The sequence below is a fragment of the Oryctolagus cuniculus genome, chromosome 6 (genome assembly GCF_051225735.1).
Source record: "Oryctolagus cuniculus isolate XC-2025 breed Fujian yellow rabbit chromosome 6, ASM5122573v1, whole genome shotgun sequence".
NCBI lineage: Eukaryota > Metazoa > Chordata > Mammalia > Lagomorpha > Leporidae > Oryctolagus > Oryctolagus cuniculus.
The window spans coordinates 30497588-30515244 of NC_142872.1; the positions used below are offsets into that span (position 1 = coordinate 30497588).

The following is a 17657-nucleotide window of genomic DNA, read 5'->3' on the forward strand; positions in this document are numbered from 1 at the left end:
GAGCGGGACTCGCAGAGGCAGGACTAAGGCCAGGGCCGCGAACAGGGAGGGTGGAATTCCCGCCCCTGTCCTCCCACCCCAGCAGATGTATGTTATGGGAGAAGCGGCCAGGATGGGGGTGGGTACACCACGGGGCCAGAAGCTACCTGATGTCCTCCAGCAGGTCCGCCTCCCTCTGCTGCCGGCTCTGGAGGATGCTCAGCTGTTCCAGAAAGCGAAGCTTCACCTCCTGGGCCGGCTTCACCTGCGGGGTTAAGCGGAGGACGAAGACCCCGGTGTGGAGACGTGAAAAACACTCGGCGTAGGGAGCGGTGAGGGGGCGGGGCCCAGCAGGAGCTGAGCTGTTTCCTCGGTTACTCCTGGGTTGGGTTCCGACCCCTTCCCACTCCGCCTCGCAGCCCGGCTCCAGGGCCCGCCAGGCTCCCTTCGCACCACCCACCCCACAGCCCGCCAGCAGTCCCCATTCCGGGGCCAGGCTCACTTTTCGGGGCGGCGGCTGCATCTTCGCTCCAGCCAAGGCGGCCAGCGACTCGACTCCGGAACTCGAGGAAGCCCCGCCCACTGCCCAGCCCCGCCCCGGACGGGCCCGACTCCGCCTTCGCCCCGCCCACGCCGTGTCCTGCTGCGCCGGCCGCGGAAGCTCCGGGGGCCGCAGAGGAACTGAACCCCGGCGACGGCTGCGAATACCCCGGAAGGGTCCCGGCCGCGGGGCGGACGCTGCGTCCGCTGGGCGGTGAGAACCTCGGGCTTCTGAGTCAAGACGCCTGGGTTCTATTTCTAGTATAGGCACTGATTCAGCCTGTAATTATTTCTAATCGTTCATTTACATATGCAAACACCAGTCCCTTGCGTCCAGGGTGAGGACTCCATATGTGGCCAGCGAAACTGAGTCACTGCACACCTGAGCGAAGATGCATCTGACGACGGAGGAAGGCAGGGCTGGTCCCAGACCTTTTCCCGATTCCCGCTCGACTGGAAAAGCCAGCGTGAGCAAGACTCTCAGAGCCAGGAAGGAGCCAGGCCCAGAGGGAAAAACAGGTACACTGGAAGCTATGCGATGCCCGCGAGTGGGCGTGAGCGGGGACCTGCACGTGAGGCCTTAGGGCCCTGTCACCTTTAGGATCTTCCCTTCAGTTCTGCACCGTTAGGCCTGGCAGCCTTGCTGGAGATCCCCTCCCTCACCTAAGCTCGGCACCCCTGTTCCCACAGCGCCACGCGGCTCAAAAGCAACCCCTTCCATTTAGGAAAGTCAGAACCGAGTTACTGTGCCCCCCCTCCTACTCCCACTTTCCCTGCATCAACGAGTCACATAGGTTGTTTTCTAAATCTATTGCCCACTCCAGAGTTTCCAAGCCTACCATGTTTCAGCATTGGTCTTCTGATCTGCTGGCTGATCTCCCTACATTCGGCCCCCCCCCCCCCCCGCCACACACACACCCCACTGTGCACACAGCAGCCAAGGTGATCATTTTTTCAAAAAGTGAAATAGGATCGCATTTTCTCACTTAAAACTCAGTTGCTTCCAAATAAAATCCAAAGGGGCCAGTGCTGTCACGTAGCAGGTCAGCACTGACATCCCATCTGGATGCTGGTTCAATTCCTGGCTGCTCCACTTCCAATGCAGCTCCCAGCTGATGCACCTGGGAAAGCAGTGAAAGATGGTCCAAGTGCTTGGGCCCCTGCACCCTGGCTTAGGTCTGGCCCACCTCCAGGTGTTATGGCCATTTGGGGAGTGAACCAGCAGATGGAAGCTGTCTCTCGCTCTCTCTGAAACTCTACATTTCAAATAAATCAATCATGAAAAAAGGCAAAATCCTGAAGGCCTGAAATTCAAATCGAATCCTTGACCTACAAGGCTGTGCATGACCAGGCCCTGCTGCTCTCTCCCATTTCACGTGCACTCTCCACTCTCGGCCTGGGCTCCAGCTGCTCCGGCCTCCTTGCTGACCCCCCAGCAGGCAAGTCTCTCTTCACTGCAGAACCTTTATGGAACTCCTTCTCAAGCCCACTGCTTTCGAGTTTTTGTTGTTTGTTGTTGTTTAATATTTATTTATTTGAAAGAGTTACAGAGCGAGAGGGAGAGAGAGAGAAATCTTTGATCTGCTGGGTCACTCCCCAGATGACCACAACAGCCAGGGCTAGGCCAGGTTGAAGCCAGGAGCCACGAGCTTCATTCAGGTCTCCCACAAGGGTAGCAGAAGCCCACTCAGGCCATGTGCTGCTGTTTTTCCCAGGCCATTAGCAGGGAGCTGGACTAGAAGTGGAGCAGCTGGGTCACGAAGAGGATTGGAGGCTGTAGCTTCACTCACTACGCCACAATGCCAGCCCTGCTTTGGTTAAGTTTCATTGCAGCACAAGCTCATCGTCCATCTGTTTCTGTTTCCCCTCTACAGTGGAGGATCCCTAAGAGCAGGAACCCCTGGCAACCATCTGGTGTTGAGTGAATGAACAAAACAACCGTAGCCTTTTGGTTCCAAGGTTTATTAATAGTGACACTTCCTTTTTTGGCTCCCCTTTGCCCCAGCTCCCAACCCCAATCAATCTCCCATGCCAGGACTTCAGCAAAGTCCTATAACGTAGGAAGTAGGGTAGGATAGCCCTGGACTTCATCCAGGCCTCTGGCTTCTAAACCTTTTTTTTTTCTTTAATGTAGTAGAACCCCTACATATCAAGTATATAAAGCAGGAGCTGCCCTTACTGAGGGAGAGTATGTGAGTGAGGCTTAATGAGGCTCTGAGAAAGACAGTTTGATGTCCATTGCTCTCCTGATTTGTGACTTCGTGATACACAAACACGAGCTAAGGCCCAGAGTGGGCCGTGACTTGCCCAGGGACGCACAGCCTCCAGAGCCCCCGGTCCAGCGCCCTTGCCCAACACCACACCTTGTTCTGGAATCTTCCCAGACAGGGTTGAGGAGGCTCCCCACAGTGCCTGCCATGGTGACGGTGTGGGCCTTCCGGGCAGCCACCCTCAGACTGCCCGTCCTACAGTCATGTGAAGGGCTGGCTGGAGGGCAGGCTGGAAGAATGCGGGCTGTGTGTGGGGAAGCCCGGTGTCTGTGGGGGAGGCCCAGTGGGGCTGGGGGGCGGGGGGCTTCCCAGGCACGCAGTGGTGTCCCCCTTCCTCAGGATGAGGCTGCTGAGCTCCTGGAGCAGCTGCTCCTCCAGAGACCCCCGGGCCTGGGGACTGCTCTTTGAAGGGGGGCCCGGAGGGGGCTCAGGCGGCCCCTCCTCCTGGCCCAGGGTGTTCGCTTTGGAGGCAGGGGGTTGATCAAAGGACCTCTGGCTGGTAAGGGGGGTGTCTGGCGTGGCCGCCCACTCCTGTGTGCTGGAGAAGGAGCTCAGGGTGTCCCCAGTCAGCTCGGGGAAGGCCCCCACCTCCTCGTACACGGGCTCCTCGTACACGGGCTCCTCCACTTCCTCCTGCTCCTCCACAGACCCCTGCGATGACTTCATTGGCTGGAAAAGCAGGGCCAGTGTTAGTGACTCACGTTTCCTGAGCCCTGCCTCGGGCCAGACTCTGCAGAGCACTTGGCGTGAATGACAGCACAGCCCTATGCAGTGGGTCTCACCGCAGAAGAGCGAAGTGAGGTGCACGCAGGTGAAGCAGTCTGCCCGAGGTCACACAGTGGCAGAGCCGGGGCTTGACTCCAAAAGGCACTCAGATTTTGCAACCACTTTCTCCTCCCCTCACCACATCCTACCACCTCTCACTTTCCTCACCCCTTCCACCCGGCCCTTCCCCCCTACCCCCCTACATGCCCTGAAGGCCTACATCAGGGCAAACACAGAGACACACGGGGCACAGGCACACAGCCAGAGCAGGCACAGTACTCACAAAGAACATGGACAGGGTCCTCCGGTTGTGTAGTCGCCGCTGAGCACAGGTGGGATGCAGAGGAGGGGAGGGAGAGACAGACAGAGTGAGGACTGGTGGGGGGTGGGGTGGGGACTGGGGCCACAGAGGAGCTGGAGGGGAGGGGCACCGTGAGCAGAGGGGGTGCCAGGCTGGCAAGCACAGCACTGCCTCCTGCAGCGTGCCAAGAGGAAAGGCGGGGCCTGGCGCAGGCCTCGAGGTCTCACCAGGGTCTGATTGGCAGAGAGGAGGGTGGCTCCACTGTCATCGCCACGGATGGGCAGCAAAGGCATAGTCCCAAACTTCTGACGGGCAAGGTCAGAGGAGGAATGGCGACGTAAGACCACTGGCTGCTGGTCATCGTGCTGGCGAGAGGACGAGCAGTTGGAAGGCACGGAGGGGTATAAACGGGTCCCAGGGAGACCACAGACCCAGCCCCCAGTCTTTTCCTTTCCCTCACCTGCGCTTTAAGGATGCTGGTGGCCCAATCCCACATCTCATCCTCATCAGTGCAGGACAGGTAGCTGCAGATGACAGAGAGGGACGGATGGGGAGAGGAGTCCTGGCTGTCAGGGCAGAGGGAAGGGGAGGGGTGGGGTTCATGTGCAGGGCTGGGCCAGAGAAGCCTAGCGGAGAGATACTCACAGGTGCAGCTTCTCCAGTATCAACGTAAAGCCCCATCTGGAAGGCAAAGACCAGTGATGCAGTGACCGGAAATGCCGGACGGAGGGATGGTGGCAGGAAGGCCCGGAAGTGTGGCCTGGGGAGGAACACTCACGGCGTGGGGGGCTTTAACTTCTTGCGGATTCCCAGGTAGACCTTGGCACCTTCCAGAGGCCACTCCCGTTCTGGTTTAGAGCTCTGAGAACACGAATGGAGTCAGTGAGGTGGCTAATGAGGTCAAGAAGTCATGAGAAGGTTGGAGTATGGAGAGACAGAAAGGTCAAGGTCAGAGAAGCAGCAGGGCTGGTGAGAGCACAGGGGTTGGAACAGAGGGCAGGTGCCATCATGCCCCTCCTCTCTGGCCCTGGGGCCTCGCCTTTTTCTCCTTGAGCAGCAGCAGGCAGCGGCCACGTAGCAGGAAGAACCTCTCCTGGAAGCGGCTTCCCAGCAAGCGGGGCGGCTCCTCACGACACCGCAGCAGCCCCACGCGTGGACTCTCACGCCGGATACCTGGGTGCAGATAAGTGGCGCTGGGTGGAAAGGCGTGGGAGGCAGGCCTGGAGCATGCTGGGTCAGGGAAGGAGGCTCACCTGTGAAAAGGCAGCTGGCCCGGGCCAAGGAGACTTTTCTCAAAAGCAGGGAGGCTGAGCAGGGCTCCGGGAGCTGGCACCACTGTAGGGCCTGCTCCAGGACCTTCTCCTTGGGGTGCAGTGGCCGCTCTGGAGGGGCAAGGTGGGGACCAATCATCATAGCCCTCGAGTCACGTCCCAGTAGTCATTCATTCATTCATTCATTCATCCATTTAACCATGCAGCCACACATGTTTGTTTTAGCACTGTGCTGGCGCTGGGATCCACAGTGAGGGTGATACACCTGGCCTGCCTTCACAGAGCCCACAGCTGGCTGAAGGAGCACACCACGAACAGGTGTGCAAACAGAAGCGCTGCAGACCAACAGCTGCTCTGGAAGAAACAAGAAGCTGAGAGCAGAGGGCAGTGGCTGAGAGAGGGTCTTCAGCAAAGGAGGTCATCACCTCCCCACGGCCTTTGGGAAGCAGCATCCGAAGGATGAAATTCCAAGCTCTGACAGATCAGGGAGAGGAAGCCACGCTAAGATCAGCGGGTAGAAATATGAGAACAAAGGCCCTGAATCAGGAAAGATGTATTTGGGGAACTCAACTGCCAATGTGGCTACAGCAAAGAAGACAGATGAGGGAACCAGTGATGTGCGATGATTTCTGAAAAATTAGCTCAGGGTCTTCCGAGCCGTAATAAAGAATCTGAAGTTGAGTGGGAAGCCGTCGGGGGGTCTGGGCCATGGGAATGAACGCTCTGATTTAGGCCTGCACTGTTCATTTGGCTGCTGTGTGCACACTGGGTTGTGGGGAGGCAAGAACGGAATGCTACCCAACTCTTCCTTCCAGGGCCATACATCGGAGTAGGTGATGTTGGGAAGCAGAATAATAATAATGGTGACTTGGACCAGGGTGGCGCCAGTGGTAGAGGTGTACGAGAAGTGAGATTCTAACGGAATCAGCAGGACTAGTTGCTGGGTTGGTTATACAGATAAAGGAAAAGAAGGCATCCAGAAGTTTCCATCCTTGACAACCGGGTGAGTGGTGCCAGGGACTGAGCTGGGAAGGAAAGTGACTTGCACTTTTTGTTAGGGGAGAGGGCTAGGAATTGAATTTGGTCTGAGATGTTTTAAATTTGAGATGCCTTGAGAAGTGGTAGTATCAAGGAGGCATTAGATATGTAAGTCCTGAGGTTAAACGAGAGGTCTGGGCCAGGATACAACTTGAGTCTCAGCATATTAGTGGCACTAACACCATGAGGATGGAAGAGTTGAACCAAGGAAAATGTAGACAGAGAAGGGAAAGCAGCCCAGAATTGTACCCTGGGTCAGAATCGAGCAAAAGAAGAGGAGGCATCTCCTCTGGGGGAGCAGGGAGACCCAGCGCTTGGGGGCTCGCTAAAGCTGAGGGAGGAGTGTCGTGTTGAATGTCCCCTCGCGTGGATGACCAGAAGAACACAATGTCCATTACGTGTGGTGGCCACGAAGCCAGTGAAGACCTTAACCACACGACCCCCGAGCACACATGCACACACATGCGTGTAACACGGTCATACTCACCAAGCTCTCCGTGCTCGAGAATCTCAAACGTCACCCATAGGTCTGTGCCAGCTGCTGTCCCCCGCATCTCCAGTACCTGGTTAGTCAGCTCCTCGGCAGTCAGTGTTGGGGACACCTGGGGTCAGGGCAAGAGCAGAGAACCCCTGCTGGTCAGGCCACTGGCCCTGCCCCCACCACAGTCCCGTCACCCTCCAGCCCCCTCAGCACTGACCTTCAGGGTGACACAGTTGTCCGGGAGCTGCTGCTCTAGGTAGACCTCCATGATGAGGTCTCCAGCCTGGGACAGCTGTGGGAGGGGTGAAGAAGTCAGGAGGACACAAAAGGTCTCCCAACCCTCACTGCCTCCCCGCCACTGCCACCAACATCACCCAGGCCCTTGAAAGGGAAAACTCCAGGAGTAGTGTGAAAATTTGTTATGCAAAATGGAGCCATTCTAGTCACACTCCACTGAAAGGGGAAACACTCAGGCCATGGACGCCTACTCCAGGAAGTACCAAACCAACCCAACCAGACAGCCTGCCTTATTGTTGACTTTTCAACTGAAGATCGATCTGCCAACCATGACCTCAAAATAGCTTTCCACAGTAACTACATAAACCAGAGTTTGCCAGCTCCTGTAAGCACCGACAGTGCCAATGACCTTTTTTTTGGAAATAACTTGCATAGATGTCTCTGTCCTGATTAAACCCCCAACCTTCTCTTTGTTCTCCAGACACGCCAGAGGCCACCCTGTGCATGTATGTCCTACATGGCAACCCCATTCTTCGTTCATTCTCAAATAAAAGTTCCTTCATCTGAGACTGCTCTCTGTGTTTTTGTTTCACTTTTACAGGTGGAACTGCATCTGTAGGCTGGGTACAGTGCTTTGCAAGACAAAGCAGTGCCGTGGCTAGGACAGGTCTGCCATCAGACAGCCTGGCTACCAACCCTGACGCTCCAGACAGCGCCACCTTGAGTGAGTGACCCTCCGACTCAGCTTCTTTTTTTGAAAAAAAAAAAGGGGGGGGGGGGACTACATAATACATGGAGTTGTGTGACACTAAAAATGGGATTAGAGGTGCCTGGAATACAGCAAGCCCTCGGCTAACATTTGCATTGTATTGATTCCTATCCTCGTGGCTTTGCTGATGTGCTCACTCCTTCTTGGATAGCTTACACTTAGAAGTGCAGTGCTGCTCCTGGCGTACCATCTTATAATGAAGAAACTCCACAGAGGAATGAAGGGAGCAAACGCTAACCAAACTCACTCCCCAACAATTTCCTCCTGGGGTTTCCCCTGTCCCCCAGAGAGCTGCGGGCCAGCGTGCAGAAGGAAGTCTGGGCTGAAAAGGAACTTCCCCAGCTGGGCAGGTCAGCTTCCCATCTCAAAGTCCCCTTTACTGCCCAATCAGCAGTCTAAGGTCAGGGTAAGTTACCTGCACATCCTTCCAGGTGGTGATAAGATTGACTTCCAACTCAATCTGAGCTACCTGGTCAGCATCGATCTGTGAAAGGAGACAAGCAGGGCAGATCTCAAGGCCAAGGGCACCTGGGTAAGAGGGCTGGAGGCCTGAAGAGCTAAGAACCAATGGGACAAGGGTGTTGGCAATACAGTTGTGGGAGAAAGAGGCCCAGGGTTCCGGGAGGTGGTTACTGATGTGGAAGGTCACCTGAGGCTTGGGGCGGGGTAGGGGGTGCTTGTTGGGGGTGGACTCCGGATCCTGCAGGGGTAGGGAAGAGGTCAGGTCAGGGATCAGGAAGGACTCACATCAAAGACGCAGACGTAGCCATCGATGAGCTCCTGTAGCACCCGCACCTCGTGCTCCCCCCGCCCGTCCGTCTGGAACACGCTGGGTGCAAACAGCAGGGCCAGGTTCCGGGTGCACATCTGGTTTAGAGCCGCACACTTCTGCACCCTGCAGGGGGCATGAGGGTCACGAGAATGCAGCTGGTACACCCCTTTTCCACACATACGTTCACTCAGCCCCTGCTGTTTGCCGGGTCCTGGGCTAAGGGCGTGGGATGTAGCAGTAAGACACACACTGGCTTCAAGGAGCTCACAGGCCAGTGGGCAGACTGAGGCAGGGTGATTACAAATACGGCAGGGGCCAGAGGCTTCTTACATAAAGAGACAGAGAATATTCTAGGCTCGCAGGCCATACAGTCTCTGCCTAACGTCCCGTGGTAGCACAAAAGGGCTCCAGAAAGTATCTAAGTGGATGGGCACGGCTTTATCCTTTATGTATAAAACTTTCATTTACAACAACAGGAAATGGGCTGGATTTGGTCATATACTTGGTCTATCTCTGTAACGTGGTGTCATCTGAACAACCCAGCCAGGGTTTTATCCCAGAAGCACCCCCAAGGCATGTACCCCCAAAAGGCTGGCAAGGGTATATCTCCATCTTACTCACCCTTGCACGTCTAACTGCTAAGCCTCTCCCTGACACAGAATAATAAAGCAAAAGACTCTTGGTGGCTAACACTTTTTGAAGGTTTACGACATGCCAGGTGCGGAGAATTTTATGAGAATCATCTCACTGAATTATCACCATCTACGTGGTGGATACTACTCGTGACATCACCTGCCTTTCAGAAAGGGGGAAAAAGGAGCCCAGAGAGGAAAGTGACATGTCCCAAGTCACACGGCTGGGAAGGAGCCAGGCTGTAGCTGGGCCCTGAATCCATCCTCCAAACCCTCATGCAAGGACATTTTCACATAACTACCAATGCAGCAAGGAAGGGGAGGGGAGGGCGCGGGGTCAGCTGGGGGCGACGAGAGGTCAGGGAGGGAGTGCAGGGGTCTGGCCATGCTGACCGATAGAGATGCCCAATGAGGGCAGCCAGTGTCCGGCGGTTGACCCGCGGCAGGCAGCCGATCACTTCTCTGTATTTCTCCAGGCGCTGATTCTTCTGGGGCAGCTCTGGGGATGGAATGGAGGCAGGTTGGAGAGGATCCAGGAGTGGAGGGAAAGGGTTTTAGAGAAACAACCCCAGGACTGATGTGCCTCTGTCCCCCTCCCACCTCCCCCTGGCCCAAGTCTCTCGAGGGTCCCTCTCAGGGTGGGCAGACACTGGGGATGGGGGCTACCCAACCCCGCAAGGCAGCCTCCAGGATTCTGGGCATGGGGCTGGAGATCGTGGCGGGGCCCTGGTTCGCAGGGATGTGGAGTACCCGCAGCCTCCCTCCAGCGAGGCAGCAACCGTGCGCAGGTCACAGGGTCATCGAGCTCTCGAAAGAAGCGTTTGAGCGTGTCAGTGACGTCCTCCACGAAGTGCTCCCCTGGGCGGAGCTTCACGGACCGGGCGTCCCTGCGGAACTCAGCCAGGAGTCGCAGACTGCGGGCGCGGGCGCCCCCTTTCCGGTACACACCCTCCAGCCGGAGCCCTGCAAACAGCCAGCCCTGTCGGCTCGCCACTGCGCAGACGCAAGCCACCAGCCGCCCAGCAGCCCTTCTGCAGGCCCCTGTGTGGCATGATAAATCTGCCCCTCCACAGTCCCTGCTGTAGTCCTCATTCCCAGAAAGCCCTTCCCGACCTTGCCCCACACACAGCATCCCGGGCACGTACGCTCTGAAATCACAATAGTGTTGAGCCTCACATCTGCGGAGTCCGGATTTGAGCATTTGCCCAACTCACTAAAATTCAGCGGTAATCCCCCCCACCCCCAGGTCAGTAGGTTGTCCCTCAGTATCTATCCGGGACACACCCCTGCCTGCGCAGGTACCAAAATCTGTGCACACTCAAAACCATTATAGAAAATGGTACATGGCGGGGGCTGGTGCTATGGCACAGTGGGTTAATCCTCCACCTGCGGCACTGGTATCCCATATGAGCACCAGTTCTAGTCCTGGCTGCTCATCTTCCAATCCAGCTCTGCTGTGGCTTGGGAAAGCAGCAGAAGATGGCCTAAGGCTTGGGCCCCTGCACCCATGTGGGAGACCCAGAAGAAGCTCCTGGCTTCGGATCGGCACAGCTCTGGCATTGCAGCCATTTGGGGAGTGAACCAACGGAAGGAAGACCTTTCTCTCTGTCTCTCCCTCTCACTGTCTGTAACTCTACATCTCAAATAAATAAAATAAAGCTAAAAAAAAAAAGGTATATGGGGCGGGTGCTGTGGCATAGTAAGTTAAGCCTCTGCCTGTGATGTCTGCATCTCATATGGGTGCCGGTTCATGTCTTTGCTGCTCCTCTTCCATTCCAGCTCTCTCCTACTGTGTGGGAAAGCAATGGAAGATGACCTAAATCTTTGGGCCCCTGCACCTCGTGGGAGACCCACAAGAAGCTCCTGGCTCCTGATCGGCCCAGCTCCGGCCATCGCAGCCATTTGAAAAATGAGCCAGTGGATGGAAGGTCTTCATTTCTGTCTCTCCTTTTCTCTCTGTAACTCTGCCTCTCAAATAAATAAATAATCTTTAAATAGAATAAACTGGTATAGTATTTTCATATAACCTATACATATGCTTCTGTATACTCTTAATCATTTCTAGATTATTTATAAAGTCTAATACAACATTGGCCGGCACCGTGGCTCAGTAGGCTAATCCTCCGCCTTGCGGCACCAGCACACCGGGTTCTAGTCCTGGTCGGGGCACCGGATTCTGTCCCGGTTGCCCCTCTTCCCTGCTGTGGCCAGGGAGTGCAGTGGAGGATGGCCCAAGTGGTTGGGCCCTGCACCCCATGGGAGACCAGGAAAAGCACCTGGCTCCTGCCATCGGATCAGCGCGGTGCGCCGGCCGCAGTGCACCTGCTGCGGCGGCCATTGGAGGGTGAACCAACGGCAAAGGAAGACCTTTTTTTCTGTCTCTCTCTCTCACTGTCCACTCTGCCTGTCAAAAAAAAAAAAAAGTCTAATACAACACAAATGGTACGTACATTGTTGTGATACTAAATTGCTTATAGAACAATGACAAGAAGTAAAAGTCTGCACAGGGCAAACTTTTGGCATTGTGGTTTAGTTGCTAGTGCCTGGGTTCAAGCCCTGGCTCCTCTGCTTCTGATTCAGCTTCCTGTTAATGCACTGGGAGGCAGCAGATGCCAGCCCAAGTACTTGGGTCCCTGTCACCATGCAAGGAACCTGGTTGAGTTTCACACTCCTGATTTCAGTGTGGCCCAGCCCCAGTCATTGCAGGTATTTGGGAAGTGAACCACTGGATGGAAGATTGATCTCTTTTTCAAATAAAATTAAATTTTAAAATATAGATACTTCTTCTTACTCAAATATTTTTGGAGACTGGCTGAATACATAGATGCAGAATCTGAGGACAGAGGGCCAACTGTACTTCTGACACTTTCACAGTCATTTGCAAGCCCAAGCTCACAGAGAGTGGGAAAGAGTTTGATCTCCCTTCTCCCTGCACTCGCACCCCTACCCCTCCCTAGTTCCACCCAGCCGGCCACCTCCATGCATGCTTCCCGCTAAGATCTCACCCTGTGAACAAGTGTCTTTTTCCTGGTACATTTACAGGTACATTTCTAGGATTTTTGTGCTCCTTGCTGATTCCACTGTTTGAAACAGCCCCCAAGTGTAGTGCTGAATTGTCGCCTAGTATTCCTGACCATGAGGAAACCGTGATGTGCCTTGCAGAGCAAATACGTATGTCAAACAAGTTTGGTTCGCGCATGAGTTACAGTGACACCAGCCTGGAGTTCAGTGCTAATGATCAACAATCTATATGAAATAAGCTGTCTTAATACAGCAAACACATAAAGCAAGCCTACTGGGTATTGCTCCGTTCACGAAAATGTAACCAGAGGCTCACGGGAGAAAACTAAGCCTGTCGTTACCCCCAGAGCAGTGACTCAGAATTCACTGAGTGTCTGCTGCGACTTTAAGATAGAGCACAACACCCGCACGTCCCAAGAACGGACAGGGATTTGTCTCTCCCACTAGGCTCGGAGCTTCGTCGGACCTTCCCTGTTCCCAGCCGTCTGCCTGGCATCTGGCTCACAGCAGCAGCTCGACAAGTTATCTGCTGGACGAACAGCGGTGGCGCATGGTGCCTGGAGGGCAGGCTGTGACCCCCACGCTCTGTCTCCAGGGCTCCTCACTGGGCCCCTTTGAACATGAAGACAACCGAGAAGAGAGAGGTCTGGTGTGGGCCCAGCCACGGGATGCAGCCACCACCAGGGCATGGAGAGCATCAGAAGCTGCCGCTGTCCACCAGTGAGCACACCTATTCATGGATTCATGGGGGTGCCTTCCCTGCCTTGACCGTCCCCAGTGGTTTCTTGTAAATTTCCCTTCTCAGGAGTCCACCCTTTGAAAGAGGGTTTGCACAGAAGAGAGGTTCTATTGGTCTTTATTTTGGTTGGAGAACAGAGGCCAGAACCTCACAAAGAATTCTGGGGACCACCTGCATAGCTGACCCTGCACATGGCACTTGGAAAATCTCACAGGAGTAAACCATCCCTGGCCTTCTGGGATGTGCTGCACGGCCCCTCCTGTTTGCACAACTCTACACGCTCAGTCCTACTTGCTGTGCTGCACTCTCCCTCCCTGCTGATGCCCCAGCGGTGCTGTCTACCTGCCATGCCTTGTGCTCAAGGCAATGACATGCACTAGATCACAGTCACAACTACCCTGGAAAATGAGGACCCTAAGCCCCACTTCACAGATGAGCCAACTGAGGCTCCGAAGATTAAGTCCACTTGCCGAGAGCCACACTGCCAGCTGGTGGTATCAGGCTGCAGTCTCTGGAAGCTAAGCTCTTCCAAGTGATTGAACCCCTCACCTGGTGGCACCCACAATCTCCACCCCCACCCTTCCAGCCGGTGCACACTCACCATGCTGGGTGACAAAACTGATGCAGGCGTCCACAATGATGGGGATGTCCCCCCGGCTCATCTGCTGCTCCTGCAGCCCTGTGCCGCCCCCACCGGCTGCTCCCCCAATGGCTGTGTTCCATGCTGCAAAGTCCAGGCGGCCCTCTCCCTGCAGGTACAGGGTCCTGAGACCCAAGAGTCCGAGTCAGAGCCAGCTCCAGGGGGTCTTGGGAAGGAGGCCCAGGAGCACAGGAACGTGACTTTACAGAGACACCAGCAGGGGGCAGCAACACTCTTCCCAGACGGTCCCTGAACTGGGGAAGCAGCTTTGGGGAAGTGGGCTGTGGTGGGCTCCAGAAAGGAGGGCCAGGGTCAGGGTAGGTGTGCAAAACATTTACCTTCCTGTCTCCACTAGGACCAAATGCTCCTTCTTGTCTGGGGTGTCAGCTGCAGGGACTACACCTGGGAGAATTATTGGACATTGTCATCATTTTCATCACAGTGACTACTCTTGCTCCATGCCTAAGGTATGCCTTCCCAACAACGCCTCGTAACCTGCACCCAATGTACGGATGTCACCTTGCCTCAGGTGACAAAGTGGAGCTCCAACCCAGGGAACTTGTCCCCAAAGTGCTACAGTGTTATCCCACTTCCTTCCTCTTTCAGGACAAAGGACAGCAGTGACAGTACTCAATCACCTTTCCCAACCAGCAAGTGGCACCGAAGAAAACTGGTAACGGTAACATTCATAAGGCAAAGCATTTACTGAGGACTAACAAGCTGCCTCCCGCTAGGCCCTGTGATGAGTATTTTACATGCTTGACCTTATCTGAACCTCACTAAACCCCTCTGAGCAATGTCTTATTATTGTGCCCACTTTAAAGATGAGAAAACTAAGGCATAGAGAGGGCACACAGCTAGGTGATACAGTGTAGAGTCTCAATCTGGAGAGTGTGACTTGGGAGCTCGTACCTGAAGCTACTATATTCTGCAGTTTCCCATAGGGACCCTCCTGCCCACCTCCGCGCCCACCCTCACCCCTGTCCCCACCCCTGCTCACTGATCTCCTGCAGCCGCCGGAGATGCACCATGTCCTCTGGGGCCGGGGGGCCGGGGCCCGGAGCTGGACACAGGAAGAGGTGATCACCACGAAGGAGGCCGAATGCCGACAGCCAGAGGCCGGGGGCCAAGGCTGTGTGGGAGGGGGAGCGCAGCCACAGGCGGCCCAGCCGCAGCAGACCAGGGCCCAGCAGCTGGTGACAGCTCAGTGGGGAGAACCACTGCAGAGGGGAGGCCAGCGGTCCAGGGAGAGGGGGCAGGGGTGGGGAGGGAAAGCAGAGGGTGAGGGAACAGCAGGGAGGATGGAGAGAAGAGGAATGAAAAGCAACGGGGAGAGAACACAGGCAAGGCCCAAGGAGGAGACAGGAGATGGAGAAAGAGAGGAAAGAAATTCAGTTCAGTTTGCTCCCGTGTGGCAGCCTTGGGCCCTTCATCAGGGGGCCAAATGCTCCAACTGCAGTCTTCCGCCCTGGGGAACCCCCCACCCCAGGGTGGGGGATCTGGGGAGCAGCCCCCCTGAGGAAGGGGTGTTTCAGGTGGACCCCAAGCAGAGTTTCTAAAACTACCCATGGTAAAGGACCAGGGGTTTGTTCTAGACCTTTATTTATTTATTTATTTATTTTAAGATTTACTTTTAGGGCTAGTGCTGTGGCATAGTAGGTTAAGCCTCCACCTGAGGTGCTAGTATCCCATATGGGCAGCAGTTCAATTCTCAGCTGCTTCACTTCTGATCCAGTTCCCTGCTAATTGCCTGGGAAAGCAGTAGATGACCCAAGTGCTTGGGTCCCTGCACCCACATAGGAAGCCTGGAAGAAGCTCCTGGCTTTAGATTAGCTGAGCTCCAGCTGTTGGGGCCGTTCGGAGAGTGAACCAGCAAACGGAAGATCTCTCTGTTTCTCCCTCTCTGTCTGTAACTCTGCCTCTCATATAAACAGGCAGAGAGGCAGAATTACAAAAAGAGGGAGAGACAAAAAAAAACTCCCGGCCGGCGCCACGGCTCACTAGGCTAATCCTCCACCTGTGGCGCCGGCACTCTGGGTTCTAGTCCCGGTTGGGGCGCCGGATTCTGTCCAGGTTGCTCCTCTTCCAGTCCAGCTCTCTGCTGTGGCCCGGGAGTGCAGTGGAGGATGGCCCAAGTGTTTGGGTCCTGCACCCCATGGGAGACCAGGAGGAAGCACCTGGCTCCCGGCTTCGGATCGGCACAGCGTGCCGGCCGTGGCAGCTATGTGGAGGGTGAACCAATGGAAAAAGGAAGACCTTTCTCTCTGTCTCTCTCTCTCACTGTCTAACACTGCCTGTCCAAAACAAAACAAAACAAAACAAAACAAAAAAAAACTCCCATCTGCTGGTTCACTTCTTAAATGGCTGCAACGGTCAGGACTCTGCCAAGCAGGAGCCAGGAACTTCTGGGTCTCCCACCTGGGTGCAGGGGCTGAAGCAGTTGGGCCATCTTCCACTGCTTTCCCAGGCGCATTAGCAGGGAGCTAGATTGGAAGTGGAGCAGCTAGGTCTCGAGCCAGCACCAATGTGGGATGTTGGCGCCCCAGGTGGTGGCTTAACCCACTAAACCAGAATGCCCGCCACCTGCCGCCTCGTCCCCCCACCCCCATCATGCTTTTAAGCTCCAATCTGTCACTAGCCAAGTCTTTCATTAAAAACAATGTGAATTGCTGGACCCCCTGCTAATGCTCCAGGGAAAGCAGCAGAAGATGGCTCAAGGACTTGGGGTCCTGCCACCCACATGGGAGATCTGGATGAAGCTCCTAGATCCTGGTTTCTGCCTGGCCCAGCCCTGGCTATTGCCAGGGAGTAAACCAGCAGATGCAAGATATCTCTCTCTGTGTGTGTGTGTGTGTAACTGCCCTCAAATAAATAAATCTTTGGGCTGGCACTGTGGTGTAGTGGGTTAAGCCTCTGCCTGTGGTGCCGGCATCTCATATGGGTGCCGGTTCATGTCCCAGCTGCTCCTCTTCCAATCCAGCTCCCAGCCAACATTCCTAGAAAGCAGTGGAGGATGGCCCAGTACTGGGCCCCTGCACCCGCATGGGAGACCCAGACTCCTGGCTCCTGGCTTCGAATCAACCCAGCTATGGCCGTTGCAGCCATCTGGGGAATGAACCAGAGGGTGGAAGACCTTTCTCTCTGTCTGCCTATAACTCTACTTCTCAAATAAATAAATAAATGTTTTTAAAAATTGCTGGAAGACTGAAGAAACAAAGCTATACAAGATTTTAAGCTTTAAAATTGAAGCCAGCACATAAAATGACTGTGAAATGGCTATAAAGATTCTAAATGCTTCAGTTCAGCACTTATCTTGCCATGGACCATAACAAAGAGTCCCCAGACCAGTGTGGCATGCCAGTCCTCAGAGGCACTCGGGCCGTTCTGGGAGACTGAGACCTGATTGGGAGGGCCATGGTCAAGCCGTCTGAGGACGGGAGACAATCTCTGGGGGCCTTGAAGAGTGCACCGAGCATCGCCAGCCAAGGCGTGTCCGACACCGCCGAGGGCCTGGTGGGGCCACAAGACACCTTGGGTTTTGGAAATGGGCAGTCAGCACAGCTCGGGAAGGGTGGGCAGAGGAAGGTAGCTGCAAGGGGTTAAGGAGGAACCGCGGGCTGCACACGACTTTCTGAGAAGCTGTCAGAAGGGAAGGCGGGCGCCAGGGTGAAAAGTTGAAGCTGGAGCGGAGCTTCAGGCAGAGCTGTTATAGGACGGGAGAGACTGTCACCATCCTCATCCTCACCACCGCCCTCATTATGACTTCAACACCCACACACCGTGTGGGGACCTCACATGTCACTCCGTCCGCTGCAGGAGAGACACTTGCACACCCACTCTCCAGGCGTAGGAGTCAACTCCCAGGATGGCTGACAGCAGGGCCTGAACTTTTACTTCCGGAAATCGGGTCCCAGATGCAGAGACTGTCTAACAACGCAAAAGCTGGGACACCCGAGGCTGGCTTTGCCTCTGGGCCTGCTGGAGAACCAGGGCCCAGGGAGAGGAGCAGCTCTTCAGTGGGAAGGCGCCATGGCACTGTGAGTCTTGGGGCCTGAGCTCTGGAGGCAGAGGTCCGGTTTTCCTCCTGCTTGCTGGTGCCTGCTAACTCTGTGACTTTCACTTTATAACCTCCGAGGCTTAAGTTTTCTTATGCATAGAACATTAACAAGCCCTAGGTCTGAGGACTGTCGTGAAAATTAAAT

The 17657-nt window shown here is 55.2% G+C and overlaps 2 protein-coding genes and 2 long non-coding RNA genes across 16 annotated transcripts in view; 2 read left to right on the forward strand and 2 right to left on the reverse strand.

Moving 5' to 3' along the window:
• FCHSD1 (FCH and double SH3 domains 1) overlaps positions 1-773 on the reverse strand; it is an 11825-nt gene extending 11052 nt beyond the window's left edge. Inside the window, exons 1-2 of one of the 6 annotated variants that reach the window (XM_008255147.5) lie at positions 482-773; positions 147-244 (exon numbers count right to left, since the gene is read on the reverse strand). In XM_008255147.5, coding sequence (XP_008253369.3) covers positions 147-244; positions 482-502 — 119 coding nt within the window. In that variant the 5' untranslated portion in view covers positions 503-773. The remainder of the gene's footprint in view (positions 1-146; positions 245-481) is intronic. The other 5 variants (XM_089335993.1, XM_008255148.5, XM_089335992.1 and 2 more) reach the window with 5 other exon arrangements.
• Positions 770-11059, forward strand: LOC103347901 (uncharacterized). Its single transcript, XR_516399.5, has 3 exons — positions 770-1038; positions 7484-7606; positions 10835-11059. It is a non-coding gene; the product is annotated as an uncharacterized LOC103347901 (long non-coding RNA).
• ARAP3 (ArfGAP with RhoGAP domain, ankyrin repeat and PH domain 3) overlaps positions 2466-17657 on the reverse strand; it is a 27616-nt gene continuing 12424 nt past the window's right edge. For 7 of the 8 annotated variants that reach the window (XM_051844309.3, XM_051844306.3, XM_051844308.3 and 4 more), the window contains 17 exons: positions 14456-14675; positions 13794-13857; positions 13417-13580; positions 9806-10018; positions 9449-9554; positions 8399-8546; positions 8067-8135; positions 6863-6937; positions 6652-6766; positions 5109-5237; positions 4895-5028; positions 4634-4716; positions 4501-4536; positions 4316-4379; positions 4083-4220; positions 3838-3876; positions 2466-3458 (listed from right to left, as the gene is read on the reverse strand). In XM_051844309.3, the coding sequence (XP_051700269.3) occupies positions 2991-3458; positions 3838-3876; positions 4083-4220; positions 4316-4379; positions 4501-4536; positions 4634-4716; positions 4895-5028; positions 5109-5237; positions 6652-6766; positions 6863-6937; positions 8067-8135; positions 8399-8546; positions 9449-9554; positions 9806-10018; positions 13417-13580; positions 13794-13857; positions 14456-14675 (2265 nt within the window). In that variant the 3' untranslated portion in view covers positions 2466-2990. The remainder of the gene's footprint in view (positions 3459-3837; positions 3877-4082; positions 4221-4315; positions 4380-4500; positions 4537-4633; positions 4717-4894; positions 5029-5108; positions 5238-6651; positions 6767-6862; positions 6938-8066; positions 8136-8398; positions 8547-9448; positions 9555-9805; positions 10019-13416; positions 13581-13793; positions 13858-14455; positions 14676-17657) is intronic. The other variant, XM_089335987.1, reaches the window with a different exon arrangement.
• LOC138850167 (uncharacterized) lies at positions 5989-7449 on the forward strand. Its single transcript, XR_011389775.2, has 2 exons — positions 5989-6129; positions 7364-7449. It is a non-coding gene; the product is annotated as an uncharacterized LOC138850167 (long non-coding RNA).